Genomic DNA, 23,273 nt, shown 5'->3' on the forward strand with positions numbered 1-23,273 from the left:
GCAAAATTTAGAGATATTTTCCAAGGAAATACCAAATGTCTTGTCAGATAATACGATCATCTGAACTGCGGTTCAAGTCCTGGTGTACCTGAGGATTCTGTATCAACCGATCATCATTACTGTAACTGCACAAAAAGTAATGAATGAAATTTTACTCTATTAACACAAATTAAATGTCCTGATTAATACATTAAAGCCTCTGACTGATAGTGAGGCAGTAGAGGTAAAAAGACTCCTCACAGATTCTCCTGGAAACTACAGCAAATGGTGCCAAGGAGGCACAAGGAAATCAAAACATCCCTTCTCAGAGAAACTTTGCCTGTTTCAAAAGAACACCAGATATAAGCCAGAGGCAGCAGGAACTTCTGTGTGATTGTGTGAAAGTTGCTGATAAGGGGACAGAATTATATGTTAGTAGAGCTTATTGCAAAGCAAATACATTATAGATATATTCAAAATCACATTCATTTGACAATACAATCAAAGTTGGCACTGATGTCATTACACAGATAACAGGGACAGAACCTCGGGGACAGAAAGTTTGAAAATCAAATCTCTGGATGACTGCTTAAAAAGTTCGGGGTCACGTTACTGTTTTGGAAGGGAGAGGTTTTTTTTTTTTTTCATATAACATGAAATTAATTAGAAATATTTCATAATGAAAGGAAACACTGATCATAAATCATTAGTGATTTTTAGTGGAGTATCCACCTAGGCATACATTCAGCCATCATATCCATTGGTCACAGTGGCACAGCTTGCTGATTTAAGAATGAGATGATAAAAAGTATTTATTATTAAACAAATATGTAGGACCGCTTTTTTGCATTGCGCAATATTATCCTGTCTCAAGACGTAAGCTGCAACCATTTATCTAGTAGGTGTATTGTCTCACTATTAAATGTTTTACAGACACAAAAACAGCTTAAAAGGAATAGCATCCAGCACCACCATCTGACATGAGCAAGAACAAGGGGTGGCCAGGAAACTTTGATAATTCTGTCTCAGAGTGATGCTGAAAAGCTAATTTATGCATTCATTACTTCTAGGCTCTATTACTATATTTCATTATTATCAGGCTGTCCTAAAAGCTCCCTGAAAAGCCTTCAGCTGACCCAAAATGCTGCAGCTAGAGTACTGACAGGGACTAGAAGGAGAGAGCAGATTTCTCCCATATTGGCTTCTCTTCATTGGCTCCCTGTTAAATCTAGAACAGAATTTAAAATACTTCTCCTCACATACAAGGTCTTGAATAATCAGGCCCCATCTTATCTCAAAGACCTCATAGTACTGTATCACCCCAATAGAGCACTTCGCTCTCAAGACTGCTGGCTTATTTGTGGTTCCTAGGATACTTAAGAGTAGAATGGGAGGCAGAGCCTTCAGCTTTCAGGCCCCTCTTCTGTGGAACCAACTCTCAGACACCCTCTCTATTTTTAAGATTAGGCTTAAAACTTTCCTTTTGGATAAAGCTTATAGTTAGAGCTGGATCAGGTGACCCTGAACCATCCCTTAGTTATGCTGCAATAGGCCTAGGCTGCTAGGGGGTTCCCATGATGCACTGAGTGTTTCTTTTCATTCACCTCTTTTCACTCTCAATGTGTTTATACCCCACTCTGCATTTAATCATTAGTTATTATTAATCTCTGGCTCTCTTCCACAGCATGTCTTTTGTCCTGTCTCTCTCCCCTCAGCCCCAACCGGTCACAGCAGATGACTGCCCCTCCCTGAGCCTGGTTCTGCTGGAGGTTTCTTCCTGTTAAAAGGGAGTTTTTCCTTCCCACTGTTGCCAAATGCTGTTCATAGGGGGTCGTTTTGACTGTTGGGTTTTCTCTGCAATTACTGTAATAATTTACTTTACAACATAAAGCGCCTTGAGGCAACTGTTTGTTGTGATTTGGTGCTATATAAATAAAACTGAATCAAATGATTTTTTTCTCTAAGAAATTGAGACTATGCAGAAAATTACCCAAAAAACTGAAGCCTTGATGTTCACATTGTTCACAAACAAGTTCCAGTTTGGGGTTTATGGGTACCATTTGTTGAGTTTACCATCTGTTTCTCAACCTTCAGATTTTGATATACTTGTTTGCTTGTTCAGTTCTGCCCTGATATTTTCCACTTCTCTTTCTGTTTTAGTTAGAGCCAACCTGCACTGCTCTGCAATCACCTGCTTCTTTGGAAACTATTGTACATGAGTTTGTTGCAAAAGTAAAAAAACAAAACATCTGGATCTTATAGAAAAGTACAGGATTCAGACTGAAAGAATATGATGCTGAAACTAAAATGTATTCTCATTATCTTTGAATGTACTGATTACTTTCTCAATTTAGTGATTAATTTATTTGTAAATGAAGGGTTAAAAATAGTGGGCTATGAATAATACCTTCAAACAGTCTTTTTCCATCTAGGCACCATCCAAAACCCAGAAGATATTCAGTTTAATCCACATTTATGGAGGAGCTGCTGCCATAGAGCAGGAGATTGAAAGATGTGCCGATCTGCTGTGGTAAAGAGAGAGTCGAGAGCGAAAGTGAAGCTGTCAATTTAAGTTCCAACCCTCACCTATGGCCGCAAGCTGTGGGTAGTGACCGAAAGAATGAGATTGCAGATAAAAGCAGCGGAAATGAGCTTCCTCCAAAGGGTGTCTGGACTCAGCTTCAGAGATATGGTGAGGCTCCTATTTATTCAGGAGGGGCTCAGTGTAGAGCCACCACTCCTCCACATCAGAAGGAGTCAGCTAAGGTGTTTTTAGCATCTGACTAGGATGCCTCCTGCACACCTCATATGTGAGGTGTTTTGGGCATGTCCAAATGGGAGGAGACCCCAGGACAGATCCAGGAGATGCTGAGAGATTGCATCTCTTAGCTGGCTTGGGAATGCCTTCATGTCCCATTGGAAGAGCTGGAAGAGGTGGCTGGGTAGAGCATTTCTGCTTAGACTGCAGCCCTCACAGCCCAGACCAATTAAGCAGTAGAAAAACAGATGGATGATGAAATGGATGAATGATAAAAGCATAAAATACTCAAGTTTTAGAAATTCAAAGTAGTGATTGTTTTGGCATTGTTGCATAAAAAAAAAAAAAAAGAATGTTTAACACTAAATCTATACTAAGTAGCATCCTTTACACTGTTGTTGCACTGGTTATGATCAGGAGCCTTGGCACAGTAACTGGTCCTTTGTTTTAACCTAAGTTGACCCTGCTAGAAAGAGATTCCTGAAGCAGCACTAAAAACCAGTTAGGACTGCTGCATCACAAGAGGAAAAGGAAGAGCGCTGTTCCCAGGACTTGTTCCCGGGGCACACCAGGACAGAGGAAACAGTTTTATTTCTTGTTTGTGTGTAAGTGCGCGTAGGCTTCGGTCACTCTGTGTGTGTGTGTGTGTAGCTTTATGACTGTGCTGATGTACATTACCCGAGACTTAATACAAGAGAGTCAGGGGTTAGCTGAGAAAACCATCTGTCTTATTGTAACACTGATGGCTACTCAGTCAAGTACTTTCCGTTCACTCCTCCGTCATAGCCATTTTTCTCTCCTAGCTTCTTCTATACTCCTGCAGAGTTATCATCATTTTTTGTAGGATTTTAAGGGGATGGGTGCTTTTTGTTTTTCAAAACATGAGGGCTTTCCTGCCTTTTTTCACCACCTGTGTTTTTCCCTTTCCCTTGATTTTTCTAGCTCCTGACGTTTTACCTTGCTTCCTCACCTTGCCATCTACTCTCTATGCTCTCCCACCCCATAATTAATCCTAGATCTCTTTGTCCCACAGCCTAGCAACCAGTGTGTGTACCGGATGAAAAACAACTGCGCTACCAAGAGTATGCATGCTGTACATTCACAAAGATCCTTATCTTCAGTCTTCAGAGGAATGACAGAGAAAGCGAGGGGGTCATGACAGGTCTAGGAATGGCAGTGGGGTCAAAACAGATCTTAGATTAAGAAACACACAAAACAACAGCATTTACCTTACACACAAAGAATTCAGACTTATCACATAGCCCAAATTCTTCAGACTTCCCCTTTTGGTCAGGAAACTGGCAACAGTGGCTTAGGGGATTCAAAAATTTACTTCCTCTCCTTTTTTTTTTTTTTTCTAATGGACTGCTTTGATTTTAAGGTCATTGACTTCCCCTGTAGTTGCATCATTGCACTGGAATCCAGGCCAGAATTAAAACAACGTCAGTGAAATGGGACTGTTTTGCCATACGACAAACAAACTGTGTATACACATTGGTCTTTGCATGAGCAGCAGAAAGCTCTGGTGCTTCAGTGTCTACACATTCAGGCAGAGTACTGATCTATAAACTTGTTTTAAAAGCATAAAAATTCTCTAAACTTAAGGCTTAAAAAGCTTTACATGCATAAACATCAGGCTGTAAACATAATCTGTAAAACTTGGGCATTTTAACATCACTTTTGGAGCCAACCTCAAGTGACAATTGGAGGAACTGCAGTTTTTGGCGCTTCATTTTTCAGCCATTGGAGGATGACGCTTGTTAGCATATTTGCATGCTAACTTTTGCTAATTAGCATTAAACATAGAGTACAACTGAGGCTGATGGGAATGTTATTAGTTTCACAGGTATTTTAAAAATCTGATCAGATCATGGTGCTCAAGTAAAAGTCAGAGGATTACCAAGTAAGAGCCTGGATAATATGGGATTCTTGGGGCTGCTGCTGCTGTTACGGTAACTTGAAAAGGGAAAAGCTGCTTTGGCACCTCTCCTGGACTTAAGCTTAAAGCTTTTATATCAAAACCCAGATTAAACATACAAAAAAGTAATGCAGCACAAAAAAAGGTGAAGGGACCAGAACAGAAGCAACCTCTTCCTCACCCATGGGAGGAAGAGGTCTGTGTGTGTTTAACTTAGAACATGTGTGTGTGTAACCAGATATTTGACTGGGTTTGTCCCTATCTACATATAAAATAATTAAGCAAATATAAGATACATTCTAGTCTTCTCCAGGGGAGCGTGAATTTGCGGTACCCACTAACAATCAGCACTGGCTGACATGAAAGACAGTTCTTGACACCGTCCAAGGATGCTGAAAAGCTATTTTTGAGATTACTCACTTTGTTACTCCTTAGATCAATACATTAGTTACGTTCACTGAGTAATGTGAGACGTTTTGAGGCTACAGGACTACTTACTGTGTTGAGTGTGGTCATTGGCAAACATCTCATCATCTGAATGCATATACGCAAGTCAAGGGAGATAAACAAAAGACAGATGCGGCCACTGTGATGTCACCCATTGGTGCGTGATGTCCTGTTGAGAACTCCAGCATCACCATCTGACATAAGCAAGGGCAAGGGGTGACCAGGAAACTGTGATACTGCACGCTCATACCTTGTCGATCACAAGGTAGGCCTGCCCTAATGCATACCCTATAAGAGGAAGCAGTTAAAAAGCAGGAAAAAGTTGACTTCATGATTCAGTTGTTTATCCAAAACCTTTCCCTAATGGTATTTCAACCAAAGGCATCTATACAGTGTGTACTATCAAAGACAGACAGTAGCTTATAGATCTGAAAAGGGGAGACAAATGCCTTAAACCTACACGGTGTCCAGCAGGGGGCAACTCATAAAGACGTCTCATTATATAGAAGTCTATAGCAAAACAATGCTTCTTTCATCCATTGCCTCTGTAAACACTTTCCTGATGAGTTTATGGTCTCGATTACAAATTTCAAGTCATTGCCATTTACAAACAAGAACTTGCCAGGTCATGTTTGTAAATGAGAACTGGTTCTCAAACATTTTACCTGGTAAAATAAAGGTTGAATAAAAATAAAATTACTAAATATAACATGATGGTCATTTTGTATATTATGATTCCCATTAGAGTTTAAAAGGGGGATAAAGCAGGGTATGCATTAGAGCAGGTCTATCTTGTGATTGAAAAGGTATGAGTGTACAGCATCACAGTTTCTTGGCCACCCCTCGCCTTTGCTCATGTCAGATGGTGATGCTGGATGCTATCCTTTTTACGCTGTTTTTGTGTCTGTAAAAACATTTAAGAGTGAGACAATACACCTACTAGATAAATGGCTGCGGCTTACGTCTGAGAAATAGCTTCATATTGTAAAATTCCTCAGTGCTTTGACCTGGCAGGCTTGCAATGCACTTGCAGAAATCTTGCCAACATTTCTCACAATCTAGTCCAAATAATTCAGGTTTAAATTACTTTCCAGTTTTCAAGATTTACACAGCTACAAAGGAAACCTGTAAGTGGAGCGCACATATACAATGCAAGTCTATTTTTTTCCACTCACCTTCTATACATCTGTATAGTTCTTCATCTTCCCGTCATCCAGTAAGGTGACCTATGCATGCCTGTGTCCCTCTTCTATATAAATTCCCAGTGAAACCTTGAAAGATGTTGTACAAGTTTCATCTTTTATTTTTGTTATTAAAAGGAGCAGAGTTTTGACCCTGGGAGAGACAGAGTTGGCAGCTCTCTGTAGGCCTTGGCTTCGGCAGTCACTAATATTTCACATCCATTATGCTTTCAAGGCTACGCTTGCAGGGTGTGAAAAAACTCACAAATCATTAACCCACATAGGTGAAGAAATATTTCCTGAGTCATTGCAATAATATCAAGTAAAATGTAAAGCAAATAAGCTTTGTGAGAGTCCATCTACCAGGAAGAAAACATTTACACAAGTTTAATCCTGTCCTTTATGAGCTTTCTAAGGAGGCTTCAAAACAGCTCTTTTGCACTTATTATTGCTTTTATTTTAGATCTCTGCAGCTGTGTATTGAAATGTCTTGGCATATTGACCCTAAATTTATTCTTTCAGTATCTTTTGTCTATCAGTTTCACTATATTCTGCCCATTTTGTTCTTTAAAGCAGGCCAGCACTGAAGGTTGCAGTGTTAATACTGAAATTGGAACCGCATGTGCATACTTTGGAAAACGAAATAGGGGTTCAAACAAGAGTGTTAAAGTTTTGCTAATTGCATTTTCCTCTTAAAGGTGTTTCATCTCACCCCAAAGCAGGCCATTAAAGGATGGATAAATTGCGGGCTAACGGGAATAAAAATCAATTACACAGGCACAGTACCAACATGTTTACTACTGAGCTATACTCCAAAATCTAAAAACAGTTTTACCAGGTTATCCACTGATCTGCATGTATGTGAAAGAACTTATAAAAGGACAAGAGCGCTGCTGATCTTCCATTAGGCCAAAATTACAACACTCCCAAGACAGGGCCTGGGGAACATTTTGCACACAGTAATTACCTGCCTAATTCCCAATTTAGGCTTTTGTCAAAGTTTTCCATCATTAGCATGTTTTTTACCTCGGCCACTTGTTGAACTATGGACACCAGAAAAGGAAGAGTATAAGAGAGTAGAATCCAAGAGTAAGCCAGTGGGAAACTTACTCATGCAATCCACATCCTCTGAATTCATTGAGCCTGATATATTACAATGTGGAAAAAATGGGTGTGGTGGCTAAATGCTGAACACCAAACTCAAAAAAGGTGAATGTAGGTGTGAAGTTGTCAAAAGTTGTTCTTTTCTTAGAAAGCTCACCCGTCTTGCCAAGCCCAGGGCAATGTAGCACTTCTCCCCGGCATCGACTATCTCCACTTCATAGTAATGGCAGCGGGTGGTGAGTGGCTGTCGGGCCTGGGCCAAACCCACATCCATAATACTCTTTCCTTTGCCAACATACTCCAGAAGCTGAGAAAGAAAAAACACAAAAACACACACACACACACACACACACACACACACACACACACACACACACACACACACACACACACACACACACACACACACACACACACACACACACACACACACACACACACGGGGAGAGAAAAAGAAGGATAGGGGTTAATTTGTTGAGAAATAAACAACAGACTCAGATTACCTACTGAAAGATTCCAGGATTTCAGACTCTGTGTGACTGCAACCAATTGTATTTATGATACAAGCATTGCCCCCCAATAGCTGTAGTGGTGCAACTAGGAAAAAATGCAAAGAAACATGCAGCTGGGGGTTACCATTACTTTTGAACTGCTTGACAGAGTTATCAGGCAACTGTGGTAATGTTTTTAAAGCACCTTCATAAAATCTCTGTGAAAATGAATACCCAACGTTTATACAGCGCAGTCACTGCTGTCATCGTGGCACTCTTACTTTCAGAAGTCTTTAAGAGTTTGTATTAATGACTAATTCTTTGCATAGGGCCAATCCAACCTGGAATCTGACATTATTGTGAAGAGGAGAAGTGTATGCTCCTACAAATTTACATAGACAAAGGGCATGTGCAAAAGGAGCACATCAGGTTGAATCATTTACATGGTACAGTTTTTATGAAATCTTCCCTCTGTGTCATTTTTGGACAAAAATGCAGTAATTTAGCCAAAAACACGTCAAATGATGAGACTTTAAACACCCATCAAACATGAGTCAGAGATTCATCATCTACAATTTGGTGTAACCAAACCTCTAGGTAAATTTTTTTTTTCTTTGGCCATTTTTAAATTTCACCATATTTGGTCCACCATGTATGGTCCACAGACAGGATATTAAATTTGACGGAAATCAGTCAAAGGGTGGTGCTGAAGTTAATTTTGATGGATAATGTTGGCAGGGACTCTACAAAAACACGAGTCTGACTGTTTTTGCTTGGCAAAGCCCTGGTTTTAGACAGTGCTGCCAACTGCACCAACTTAGATGAAGCTGCTCTAGCTCAGAACTGCACAGGGCTGCTTGGACCCATTTATAATTGCTAACGATTCTAATTCCGATTGAGGTTTATATAAAAACCCTTTTTATTCTTTTTGGGTGTTTAATAAAATAAACTGAGAAATGAGGCGCTTTGTGTAAATTGTGCAGAATTGTGATGGCAACACAAGATCCGCGAGAACATTAAGCCAGCTTTAAGCATGAAAATGCAACAAGCTAAATGCCTTGCCTTGCTCAAAAAGTAGCTCCTCTTTCTTAGCTATCTAGCAGCATGGCTTTAGGAAAGGCAGGGTCTGGTTGTCAACTAGTTTGTCAACTAAAGTTTGAGCAAGCATTCATGGTCTCTGTATGAAGTCGTCTTCGGTCATCTGAGCTTATTTTTTATTTTTTAGATTTTTTTAGTAAAGCATCCCAGCGCCTTTTGGTGGATTGGCATTAAATTTGGCACAGAATATCCACAGTGCTAAGTTTGATCCCATAACCTGCTATTGGTACTAAAATTGCTCCCATTATGCTAAATATCATCTGCATATTTGGATTAAAATGTGGTCCAAACGTTCCTGATTCCCGAATGATGAATCCCCTTTGACTTTAAAGATCCAGATTTTTCCTCTAGTACCACTATGAGGATATTTGCAGTTCTAATCGTTTGGACACTTTAACTGTCGACAGTGAGCAGAACAATGTCCCATTCTAGGCTAATCTCTCCTGTCCACTCTTCACTGTTGTCGGAGCATTGTTTTCTTTGTTTTTATCTGGGCCAGTTTTCCTAGACGGTTCCTTGGTACATGGTTTTGGCAAGTCCTTCAGATCTATAACATCGGCATAGCATTTTAGTTTTTTTTTTCTCCTCACTGTTATTGGTGGATCTTCAAATGGACCTTTGTGTTCTTCAGTGGTCAGGTGGACCACTGATTAATGTCAGTTTATGGGACGGCCAAGATCATGCGGTAATATTCCATTTCCTCTACCACAGTTGTCTTCTGAAGCTCTGTTGTGAGGGTCAAGGATTTGCAGGTGTGTAAGAAAATCGAGATCATCCAGGCCTGTGGGAGTTTTATTTTGCACTTCACTGAAACTGTGTTATCTTTCCATATAATCCTCAACTGTACCAGTGCTGCTCCTGTTGTTTGCGCAGCTTTCGCCTTCTAATTGAATTAACTTTAAAATGGATAAGCACGAAATCCACACAGGTATTCATCTTCCCCTCAAGATAAATAAAAACTCTGGGCTGGCACACAAAACCACGAATGCCTTAGAGGAGACACCGTTCAAAAAATGTCTCACCTGTTTCTATGAAGGCAGGGTGGATAGGAAACACAGCTGATCAAGCTTGGGCAGGACCCAGTGTTGTTATAGAGGCCAGGGACTTAATTAACCACACAACTAGCTGTTGCAAGTGTGTCCTAAGTGAGTGGGCATTATTATTGACACTTTCAAACCCAGTCAAACCCTCACTGAATCACCCACAGGGACTATTCTACAAGTATGAACAGCCACTCGAGACAACACATCCATTACTTGATGGCAATACAATTACTTTCAGGTCTATTTTGGTCTTAAGCATCTAAACAGGTAAAGTTTGGTGGAAAAAGGTGAGTAGGTGGGCAGCTAGGCAACCACAAAGCCTTTAGGCTAAGCGGAGTTTCCATGTCATGTGTGTGAATGTGTGAGCATGTGCGCAATGAAGAATACGCCCCCAGGCTGAAAGGATAGGATGACAGACGAGGTGGGGGTGGACGAAATTACTTCTGCATTAATCCTTTGTGTTTTCGAGCATGCAACACCACCTGGGTGTGCTACGTTTCACTAGCCAGCCACTTAAAATGACACACCTGGTGGGAAAAGCTATTCAACATGTATGTCAAAAAAGTCAAGTGTCTCAATTAAGTTATTACAATTTGTTCTCTGTGTTGTTCGCTGTTGCTTAGTGATCCGTCAAAGAAATGTAGCTGAGGAAGTCGATGGTGATTAAACTGGTTAAATAGGACTGTACTTGTATAGCTCATGTAGTTACACGCATTTTATTTACAGACATAAAAACCAAGAGTTATTGTAACATTCCAAGTATGCAGACACTAAGGAATATATAACCACTATCAGATTGTTGGTAATTGTCATAGATTGTAACTGAAAAGCTAAAAAAAATAATAAAGCAAGATGGCAAAGCATCTTTTTACTACTATTCATACAAATACAACATTCTTAAATATATTTTGATTGAATATTTAAATGAGGGGGAGCTCACGTGAGATCTCTTCAAGCTGGGGATCTCTTAGCTTAGCGGGAAGAAACATCTTTTTCTTATAGGACATATAGTCTCTGTAGTCCTGTGAAAAACTAAGTACACCCCATGATTCAGTAGTTCAATTGTTTTCTGTGTGGTTTTATCTCTCACATCTTTGTGGAGGAATTCTGGCCCACTCTTTGTTACAACCTTGCTTCATTTCTGTGAAGCATCATTCGCTTATGTGCAAATCTCTTGATTTTTCACCACTTGATTTTTCAGCCATTCTGTTGTACATTTGCTGCTGTGCTTGGGATCATTGTCCTATGGCGACTCAGTGACTGCAAGGTGCCCAGATCCTGTGGCTGGAAAACGAGATCAAATCATCAGCCCTCCACCTCCATGCTGACAGTTGGTACAAAGTGTTTGTGTTGATATGCCATGCTCAGTTTCTGCCAAACATCTCCCCTTTGGTCTCCTCTGTCCAAAGGACATTGTTCTATAAGTCTGGTGGTTTGTTCAGATGCAACTCTGTAAACCTAAGCTGTGCTGCCATGTTCTTTTTAGAGCGAAGATGTTTCCTCCTGGCAATCTTTCCAAACAAGCCATACTTGTTCAGTCTCCTGATTGTACTGTTATGAGCTTTAACATTTAACATGCTAACAGAGGCCTATAGAGTCTGAGATGCAGCTCTTTTTATTAATTAATAATAATAATTAAGTTTTTATTAAATTCTCTGAGCATTGGACAGTCTGACATTGGGGTGAATATGCTGGGATTTCCGCTCCTGGATGGATTTCCAGGGAAGATTGTAGTGAATGTTCTAAACCAGCAAACTGACAAAACATCTGATTTTATGGAGGTGCTCACACTTGCTGATGATCAGTTAATCAAGTACATTTGGCTGTTATTTACCCTCTTATTTCCTATGGAAGCAGTAAGGGTGTACTTAGTTTTTCACTGGATTGCATAGAGTCCTGTGAAAACTCGTCAGGCCACAGTTTGCCCATGCATGTCATTTCTGATTTCTTTTTGTCTTTCTGTAATTGAATTTAAATATTTAGTTTTGTTTGCAGTCAGCGTTTCTTAATCGACACATTGATCATTGGCCACGAACACAGCTCAGCTCTATAAATACTTATACTTATGCAGCTTGACTTGCTGCAGTATTTTCCTAAATGAAAACGTATGTCAGTTCAGAAAAAAATAGAAATCACAGATTGAATGATGGAATAGGAATCGAAGAAGCAGAAACAGGAAGAAAAAAAAAAATCAATGGCCGAGGTTTTTTTTCCACAGTTTTCTGCAGAAGCCATCTTTTCCAACTGTTGCAGCAATTTCCCCCTGTGCCATCTGGGAATCCCTGCACTCCCGCTCTTTGATGCATCATAAAAATGCCAGTAGAGACCAACCTGCACCTGAAGTCCAGCCACAAGCTGAAACGACATCAAAGTGTACTGTCATGCCATTTGTGATGCCCATCACAGAATACAAGGACAGCCACAGAAAGGATCTGGGGGGTAAGTAACCACCGGAGAGGTCCTGCATACAGGTTTTTTTCCGATATATTAGAAAAATCTGTCACCCACCAAAGAGGTTTTGGCCTTCCTTCAAAGGAAAATTACCAGCAATGTGATTTTAAACAAGTTAAACAACTGGGGTTGAATTTACTCTAAGTCAGCTAATACAGACACTTTGCAGAACAATCTCGCTTACGTGCTTAGTCACCCCGCCAAAGGCCCCTTTTGAGTGAGGGAAGATGCTGACTTACCTTCCAAATGTTTTTCTGTACAATAAGAAACCTGAAGTGATTTCATAGCCAGCCAGCAGTTGGTAATGCAACATCACGTGTTCTTGTTGTCTTTAGTTTTTTGCAGTCCTGTGTTAGCCACTTTACTTCTTCTCCATATCCCTTTTCTGTGTGATGGATGCCTAGTACTGTTTGCAAAGATTTTTGCAGAATCTAATATTTATCCGGTACATCAAAGTTACCCAAGTTCCTCTTGGGCTGAAAAATGAAGCCAAAGCCAAAATCCTCTAATTGCCACTTGAGGTTGGCTCCAAAAGCTAGTCAATCCCCATAGACTCCCATGATAAAATGTCCAACATTAACATCAATAAAAACAATATTTACAATCTGGTATGAAGAATGGTGTTGGCCCTACATAGACAGTTTTATAACAAAAGGTAAAAGAGGTGATTTTGGAGCAAATTCTAGCATTTTTAGTTTCTCTCATCTAAATATGGTTGAAAAAAAAAAAAACAAAAAAACAACCAACATGTGAGGTGTCAAAAAATGTCCACAAACCAATGGGGTACAGGGTACAGAGGACAACAACTACAATGGTTACCGAAACTGAAAAGATCTCATGGATGCCAGCTTGTAATCAATCCTCTTGTTCCCATCTTTTCTGGTGCATTACTTTCTTTCTTGCCATATTACACTATATATCATTAATGGCAACAAACTTGTATGTGTATAATCACAGTGAAGGTCAATTTCTGGATATTTTAACCGCATTGGAAATGTTTGAGCAGTGACTAATTAACATTTGGGAGATTACATTATATCTATAAGTTTTTGCACTTGTAATCAGCTTGTGGTCCACAGAGAAACGTAACTGTAGACTATTCACCACACTGAGTGCTGAACAGTTTTTTCCCCTCTCTTCACAAAGGAAATCTCCACAACAACTGGTGCCAAAGCCTCATTTGTTTAGTCTTTGTAGTACCACGTTGATTAATTGTTCATGGACAGCTTTCAACATTAGCCTCCACCTTAACCTGCTATAGTTCGTGCCTGGACAACTGCTTCTCCTTTGAGAGAGGAGGGAAAGCGTTTCGGTGTGATGAGCACTCAGTCACACCTCTTTTTTGCTTCTTGCTGCTGAGTAATAGAAGGAGGAGAGACACAAGCGGGCAAAAAAAGGAGAGATCTAGCCTTGAGCAAAGCATGTCTCACTGAGACAGCTGACAACCTCCCTCTCCCTTTCTTTTTTCTTGCTATCTCACTCCTATAATTCTAAGTGGTGAGAATGGTAATGTTGGTGTGCAAGGCCATGTTTTGTTGAGCTGCTGCCTGGGAAACAGATGTAACGCCCAGAGAGTGGTCTTGCCAGTTTCCTGTCACAGCAAATGGGGAAATTTAAGTAGAAGGTGAAAATGAAATTAGGAGAACACGTCTTTATCATGCTGCTCAAATCTGTCGACCAAATTTGAACCTGATTAAAAAAAAATTGCATTTTTAAAAACAGCCCTGATGTAGTTACACCTGTATCCCTCATTATTAACAGCTTTTTTTCCCTGGGTTTGCTTGCTCTTCTATGTATTACGGATACACCAACCTACAGTCAGCATGGTAGTGCAGTGTTTAGCATTGTCGCCTGTATGAATGTATGCTGAGCAGGTGATCAGGTCACCCCCATAATGTGACCTACAGACTCTCACTCCACCATCTTAGACTGCAGGTGGCGACGGCAGTTCTTGCTGTGCTTTGGAAATCTGCTGCAAACCACAGGCTCATTCTAACCGAAACATGCTGCAGGGAGTGAACTCATTCATGTGCCACTACACCAAACACACTGAGGCTGCAGAATTGAACAAGAACTACTGTCACTACCTGCTATTGTAGATAGTGGAGCTATAACAGATCACTAAGTGGGCATGCCTGCATGTACCCCCTGCTCCCACTACAATTTAATTATCTTGGAAACAGTGTAATGTGATAAAAGGCTAAGAGCTTTAAAGGAGTTTAAAACAGTTTTTTTTTGTTTTGTTTTCTAATTTATAACTAGTGAAGTACTCAGTGTGTGTTTGTAACAGGAAAGTTGGTGTCCACTGGTGCACATGTACACCATATGCACTTCTACAACATCCCTGTGCACACCAGCTAATAAAGCACATGCTAATAAAAATATTAGCATGTGTAAATTTGAATAAGCCTAAGTTAACGGCAGAAGAGAGCCCTTTTCAATGTTTTAACAAAAAACAAACATATGCACTGTTATAGTCACCGCGGCCGGGACATTTGATGGCACGTACACCCCACGAAGAAATATACAGGCCTGAAAAAAACTAAGACACTGAACATTACTGAAAGAAATGACCAAATCTGTATTTAAACTGGGGAATGCGTGGGCCGTAAACGCCTTTAAAAACACCTTCCTGTGCATTTGTCATTCCACAACATAAACATGTACATACACATAAACTCCCCATTCGCATAGATTTCAATACCGCATTAGAGGCCGATTTCCAGAATGAGTGAGACCGTTCTCTCTATAATATAGATGAAGATTTAATTGTTACCTTGGCACATATGACAGGGCAGATTAAACTAAATAAAAAAAAAAAACAAAATAAATAAACTGGAATCAGTAAAGCTGTTATTTTTAAAATATCACTATCAGCCCAGAATTTCACTATCTGAGCTTGTTTTTTTTGCGTCCCCCGTTGCTCTCTTCTACTGTCCTTCTTAAAATAAATCCTTACCATTTGTGTGCTTAAAAACTAAAGTATGGACATAGAAACTTGACTGATCCAGGCCAAATGTGGCACCCTGGTTTGGAAAATATATGAGCTGGCCTTGTCCTTGGAACAAGGCTGTGATTCCCCGCTCTAATTCATCTCTCACTTGGGTTGGATGGCCTCCAGTAGCTAAATCTGACTTGTCCATCAGTCACTTTTTTATGCACGAGGCATCCCAGATGAAAACCACTGACATAATGCCGCAGCTGGTCACAGCCACTCTGTCATTGCTGCTTTTTAATAGGCTTCCAGCCAACAGATTATGTGTACTGAATGCAGCCACTGATACTGAACACAGTTAAAAGATACTCTCTTATTCATGCCATGACTCTGTTTACATTACAAGCCAAACACACCACTTTACCTCATTATCCTTAGGAATAAATTACCTGAACAAAATTGCTACAACTTACAACCTATTCATTAGAAAAGGTAACTGCACACATGGCAAAACAACACGTAGAGCAGGTTTCCAACTCAACCTGAAAAAAAATTTCTATTTGCATATTTACAGGAAAACATTTCACGAACTTTGCTGTAGGACAAACCTTTTTTTTAAAAAAAAAAAAAAAAAAAAAAACTCTTCAGAAGTTCAAATACGCACTTGGCACAGAGTATATGCAAAATCTAAACACAACCTGTAATTACCACAAAGCTGACAACAAGCGAGGTGAAGAAAGGTGAACATTTACCGTCAGAAGACAAGATGATATTTGCCTGGGTGCATGCAGCATGCCTAAAGGCAACTTGCCCACCTGCAGTAACACCCAAGACAGTGAGAGAGCACACATCAAATCTGAACACTACACAAACCACCACAAGTTATTTCACAAAACAAGACAGAAAAACAATAGTCACATGCAGTGATATGAAGGTTTAATCAATCAGAGAAAATTCAGCTGGAACCTTTGCAAGCAAAGACCCACATTGTTGCCCTTCACCATCACCTCATCACTCATTGGCCATGTGGAGCTTTTCGTCGCCTTTTAATACACTCCATTTATTATCACCATTACCACTGCTGGGAAGATGGTGCCCAAATTAACTCAGGGCTCCGGTGCCAGCAGGTACTGCCACCAGTGCTGATTTATATGGACAAAGTCGTAAAAAGTTAACAGTTTTACAGGATGGTTGCCACTGCCGGGGAAAAAAAAAAAAAAACCAAAAACAACGTTACTCTTGGGTAAGAATTATACAGTGCTGGAGAGAGGACGCCATGAAAAGATGGCAACACATATAGGTTTAGAATAATAAATTCATAGTGCTAACACTTCGTGCTGCCAAACTACTGCTGTATGTTCATGCTGATTGAAACAAGAGCGCAATTCAGAGCAATGAGGAAGGTGTTTTATAACAGGATAAGGATCCAAGTCAATACTATTGTCCAAAACTACACCTTGAAAATGGGTTCGCCTGAGCCAAAATGTGTTCCTCAACAATATTTCAAGTGAAATAGATTTACTAACATAAATGTATATATATATAGACCACATTTTCACTTGAAATCTCTGAGTATTACCACTGGGTTTACTGAGGCAGTAGCTTGTTAGGCTGCCCTCTAGGCGTTTTATATATTTTTAAAAAGGATGCCAGTAAGTATAGTTCATGAAAGTACAGAAAAGCAATGCTGCATGCTAACACTTGCAAATTCAGACACATTCAAACACATTTCCTTGCATATAAATTTATTTCAGCTCAACCTTATGACCTACAGTTGAGAAAAAAAACAATGTCAAGTTCCCAAGTAATGTGTCATGCCACCGGAAAAATCACTGGAACTTGGCAAGTCTCTGGATTTCTACTACAGGGACGAAGACCATTGTTCCAAAAGATATTTCCTCATTTGGTGCTTTGGTGATGGTGATGGAGAGCGCTGTTCAAAATATTAGTGCAGAGCAAAACACAGGTGTTTTAAGTGGTGACTACAAAAGCCATTGCAGGATGGCAATGCCCCCATCTATAGGGCACAATGGGTCACTGAATGGTTCGATTAAGGTGAAAATTATATTAATAATATAGCATTATTTTTTTTAAGTCTTCCTTAAATCCAGAATTGAATTTAAAAAATAAAATATATAAAGTTTTGAATTATCAGTCCTCATATTTTAAAGAACTCATATTATCATATTACCCCATAGAGCACTCAACTCTCTGACTGCAGGCTTATCTGTGGTCTCTAAAGTTTCCAAAAGAGGAATGGGAGAAAGAGACCCCCTCTAATATTAGGAATAAGCATAACTTTATTGATCTCAAAGGGAAATTCATTTTTGATCATTTTTGATATACAGTGAACCCTCGTTTATCGCGGGGGTTACGTTTCAAAAAAATAACCCGCGATAGGCGAAATTATTATACAGTATTATAGAACAAAACCAAAGATCAAAACCTGTTTTCAGGCCCAAGCATTTGTTTAAGAAATAAAAGTAGCGTCCTTCTCTACTGAAGCCGCTGGACCAGGGGTCTTCAACTCCAGGCCTCGATGTGTCCTGCAGGTTTTAGATGTGTCTTTGCTTAAACACTCCTGAGTCAAATATAGAAGTCATTAGCAGGACTCTGGAGAACTTGACTGCATACTGAGGAGGTAATTTAGCCATTTGATTCAGGTGTGTTGGATCAGGGACACATCTAAAACCCGCAGGACACCGGCTCTCGAGTTGAAGACCCCTGCGCTGGATGGAGGAAATTGATTGACAGCCAATCAGGACGCAGAACACAATGCACATTCATACACTGTTAAAAAAAAAAAAAAAAAAAAAAAAAAAAGCATAAAAAACTGCACAAAAAAAAAATCTACGAAACAGCGATGCCGCGAAAGGTGAAGCGTGTTATAGCGAGGGTTCACTGTAGTTGTAACCTGAAACAGTCCTGCTATAGGCTCAGGCTGCTTTAAGACTTCCCATGAAGCTCTGAGCATTCCTTTACCACTCATTTCATTTCATTCCATATGTTTACATGCCACATGCCATTGTTTTCTTCTGATCATGTTTTGAGTTTTGTCATCTCTCTGTGCTCTCCTTTCGTCTCCTCTTTCCCCTCACCACCCAAACAGTCACAACAGATGGCTCCCCCTCCCTGATCCTGGATCTTCTGGTGATGCTTTCCTCTTAAAAAGAAAGTCTTGCTTCCCATTGTCACCAAATGCTTGCTCATAGGGGATAGTCTGGTTGTTGTAACAACTTACAATATAAAGCACTTTGAGGCAACCATTGTGAATGTTGTGATGACTGGCCTGCCTAATGATATGCATGCTCTTCTCCATGTGACAAAAACAAACTCTTCAGGACATGGACGTGGGATTTCGGCAGTATGCTTGGCATCTGGAATCAGGACTTCAACTGAAGATCTTTTAGGTCCTGCGTGTTACGAGGTGGGACACTGATCTGTTTTACTAGGACATCCTGCAGGTTCTTGGTCAGATTAGGATCTGGGGAGTTTGGAGGCCAGGTCAACACCTTGGGCTCTTGGATGTAAGCGCTGCCCTGTAAAACAGCAAAGGAACATCTTTTGGAAGACGGATTCTGTCCTGGGGAAGCACAGTGGCGTGGTGGTTAGCACTGTTACCTCACAGCTAGAAGGTCTGGGTTCAGATCCGCCTTGGCTCGGGCCTTTCTATGTGGAGTTTGCATGTTCCTGTGCCTGCATGGGTTTTCACCGGGTACTCCAGTTTCCTCCCACAGTCCAAAGACATGCAGTTAGTGGGGTTAGGTTAATTGGTACTAAAATTGCCCATAGGTGTTAATGTGAGTGTGAATGGTTGTCTGTCTCTCTGTGTTAGCCCTGCGACAGGCTGATGACCTGTACAGGGTGTACCCTGCCTCTCACAGCTGGCTCCAGCCTCCCCGCGACCCTGAACAGGATAAGCAGACAAGAATGGCTGGATGGATGCCTTCCACCCTCTAGAAGAGTTTCACAAATCGGTGCCACAGTGAAGCTGTTCTGGCAATGCTTGACGGACCAACGCCTTACTAAGACATCTTTTTGTTGTCTTTTCCTACAATTTGACACCCTTCTCTATCTCATAATCATCTCCAGCATCCTTTGGGTCAGCCATAAATCCAGCTGGGTTATCTTGTGTGAAGATGCTCCGTTCTGCCCAGCCTGGATGAAGTTATTCATAATTTCCTCTTTTCTCACGCCGATCAGTTCAAAGAATGGGAGGCAATCATGATGGTGCCATCATCAGGTTGCAACTACAACAACTTGATGGGAAAGTTGTGAACTTTCATCCAGGAGCAGTATCATGGTGGCAATTTATGACTATTGTTCCCAGAGGAAGGAAGGAAGGAAGGAAGGAAGGAAGGAAGCAGGCAACCTTTGAGGGGCGTTGGTATTACAGCTGGCCCAGGCGAGTGGAAAAGGTAAAACAAGGAACGGAACAACGATGGAGGACAGTGGTTCACATTCACATAAACTTCACTGTGTGGCAGACGAGGAGATGCTCCTGCAAGGACACTTAGGTGTTGCAAAGTTTGTTTGTTTTTTTTAAAAACTTTTGTGCACTACTACAGCACGAAAAAAAGTCGGCTTTAATATATTTTTCTAATTTCTACATGTTGGGGAGTGGTGGAGGGAGATATGGGCTGTGAGGGAATAACGGCACACTTGGGAAAACTGATAACTGTAGACTCAGGTGCTGTCCACTTACTTGTCGGCCCGCTCATCCGCAGCTGAGGGGATTAAGTTGGTGGGCACAGTGACTGCTGTGACAACAGGAGGTAGAGGATTGGAGGCTCATGTTTGCACTGAGCCGCACGTACGCAGTGGAAAGCCAGCCAAATGCCTCCTCTCAAGAAAAAAACAGCAGAGGAGAAGCATGGTGGCAAGCCAAAAGAAAAAAAAAAGAAAAACATCATTCACATGGATTATTATCAAACATGTTGTGTTTACCTAAGACACCTGCCGCTGACAGTCAAGACAAAGGTAGAAAGAAAAAAAAAATCTCCCAATGTATGTGTGAGAACTTGAGATCACTTTGAAAGGTACATTAAATTTACCGATGTAAAACAGAAGCCCTGAACCCTGAAGCTAAACGATCAATCAAGCCTTTTTTCCAACAGCGGTGTAGTCCCGATTTGTCAGAAGAGCCACGGCTCAAAACAGCTGTTTTCATTTGTTAGTGTCAGGTAATCCAATCACTTTCACTTCTCCATTAACCCATATGAAAAAGAAACTAAAAGGTTTATATGGGTCATTATATGATTCAGTCGTGACAGAGATCTGGTTCGTATTTTTAGTCAAGAAACAAAATTTAAAGAATCAAGTACACATTATATTGTGTGGAAAAATGTTATAAACTATGTTCACAGTAACAAAACAACAAAAAAAAGACTTTTCTTATCTGGTATTAGAGGCAATACTTTTCTTTCTTTCTTCTTGCACTGACTTTACTTGAATTGGCCATCCTGATATATTTGGCATTTAAACTTAGCCCAAAAAGTAAGGAAATTTGTGTTGGTCGATTATTTCTTTGTTGTAACACTGCTTCTTGGCAATAAATCTTATACTGCTGGAAAGCCTGTTTATTTTGTCTTAAATGGTGCCACATCTGTAAGGAAAACGCATTTGTGGGTTGAGCAGAAGAGTTGAGTATGTGGGTTGCACCCATGAAAAACTCGCCAAATCTTCTCTGCCAGTGCCAAACAGGTTTTTCTGCTATTGACTCTTCTTGGTGCCTTTTATTGGATTGGATGATTGAAGTCTGAAGAAACAAGACATATTGGCAATTTAACAATTTATTCATTTAAACAAACAGGGGCCTCAGTAGCATGTGGAAGAATCACACACAGCCACAACAGCCTGGCGCCTCCTCTTCATGCTGGTCACAACCTGCATCCCAGCATTTGTCACAAGTCAGCCATTATGGTTCTGTTGGTCACTCTGGCACAAACAACACCCCCAAGCTGATCCCACAAGTGTTCAGTGGGGTTGAGGTCTGGGGTTGAGGTCAGGACTGCAGGTAGGTCATTCCATCCTCTCACTCCCAAATTCTGGAGGAAGTCTCTGATAAAACCCGCTCTCTGGGGCGAGCATTGTCAACTTGAAGGATAGAGTTCATTCCCAGACTGTGGAAATATGGGATTGGCACTGGTCGCAGAATCTCATCTCGATATGTCTCTGCATTGAGATTGCCTCCAATGATGACAAGCCTGATTGTCAGCACGTGGTGTACCATAAGCTCAACACAAGAGTCAAGCACTGCCAGTAGTGAAACAAGCCGGCTGAGCTGGAGTCCAGGACTGGGAACAGAGACTCAATGGAGAGGTAGTGATTATATAAATAGACTGTTCCTCTTCATTACAAATGATCAACATTATTGACCTCACCTGCCATTTGGTTTAAATGCTGCAGCTGAGTAGTCTATAGATTTACAGAGGGAGTAGTTTCAGTCAAGGCATTAGGGGAAAAATGTATGTAATGTCAATAAAATCTACAAATTTCGTACTCTTTTGGACCATTACATGACTTACTAATAGGGTTGTTGTACCCTAACTAAACAGTAACATCATCAGATGTATGCTTATTGATGTAGAAAATACTATATCTCTATAATGAAAACCATGTCTTTAGTCAAAGAGTTAAAATTCCCCCTAATACAACAACAGTAGTCATGGAGATTACATTTAATAATCAGTTTATGTAACCATGTAAAAAAATGACGCAGTTTTTTTTCTTTCAAATTACTGTACAGCTGGATATCTTTGTATAAAAGATAAAGCTGAGCATCCTTAAATATGTGCATAAACTCAATTGAAAAGGTAACATCTGCTGAATGACACTGCTGCTTTGAAAAACCGAGGAGAGGTGGTGACGTTATTGATCATTCTAGTCCTTCAGATACCAGTTAATACCGCCTCATATTTAAGTGCACTGCACGCCCCATCGCAAAAACACAGAAAGACAACTGCCACAACATCAGCACACATGACTGACATTTTTATGCATCTATTCTTGTTTATTAAAACACGTTTCTAAATTTCAGCTATGTTAGTGAAAGCTCTGTCAGTTTAAGGCAATTAATATCTTCATAAGGATGAGGCTCACTTGCAAAAGACCCTTTGTAGGTTACAATGTCCAAAATAACCTGTCGATGACACATTCCTCTTTTTTAAGGATGTCAAAATGTACTGTATGTCCTGCTAATATTCTATGTGACTCTTAATCCCCAAAGACTGATAAGATTAACATTATAAATGCCATTATTCATACTGTTAAATCTACTGGTGTTCCTGTAATTTGAAATAGTGGAAGTTAATTACCAAAACTTAACTATTAAAAGCATTTAATTTAAACTAAGCCTTAAAGTTCTGCAACTTTAAATTTTGTCAATTTCCTTAGATTTTTTTTTTGTGGTTTTCTTTTATTATAAAATAAAATTGATTCTAAGAAACCAATCTATCAACATTAACATTGTCAAATCCAGTGTTTGTTTTTTTACCCTTGAGCATCTTGATTTTTCTACTACTCTTATGTAGCTTACATACCAAGAATGTGTGCTTTTAGTTATTTATTTATTGGTGAGAGTGAGTGAGTGAGTGTAATTCTATTTTATAGCTTATTTAATGCTGCCCATACCTTTCATGGGTCTATAGATGTAAACTGAACAGTTACTAAATCTGGTACATGACATCTTTGTTATTATGAAATCAATATTTTTTCTAACTAACTAAAACTAAACTCTGTCTTCTTAGGCACCTCTGGACCACTACCAAAGTTGTTTCTATTTTTAGAAAGCTACCTAAAGTTCCCATTCTTAACACTTGGACTGTACACGTTGGCATTTTCACCCTGTACTTCAAGGTTTTAGGACT

General features: G+C 40.1%; 1 protein-coding gene across 2 annotated transcripts in view; it reads right to left on the reverse strand.

The window, feature by feature from the left end:
* spryd3 (SPRY domain containing 3) overlaps positions 1–23,273 on the reverse strand; it is a 77,170-nt gene that overhangs the window by 33,007 nt on the left and 20,890 nt on the right. For both annotated transcript variants that reach the window (XM_030734834.1, XM_030734835.1), the window contains exon 7: positions 7,545–7,694. In XM_030734834.1, coding sequence (XP_030590694.1) covers positions 7,545–7,694 — 150 coding nt within the window. The remainder of the gene's footprint in view (positions 1–7,544; positions 7,695–23,273) is intronic.

This window comes from Archocentrus centrarchus, chromosome 7 (assembly GCF_007364275.1).
Source record: "Archocentrus centrarchus isolate MPI-CPG fArcCen1 chromosome 7, fArcCen1, whole genome shotgun sequence".
NCBI lineage: Eukaryota > Metazoa > Chordata > Actinopteri > Cichliformes > Cichlidae > Archocentrus > Archocentrus centrarchus.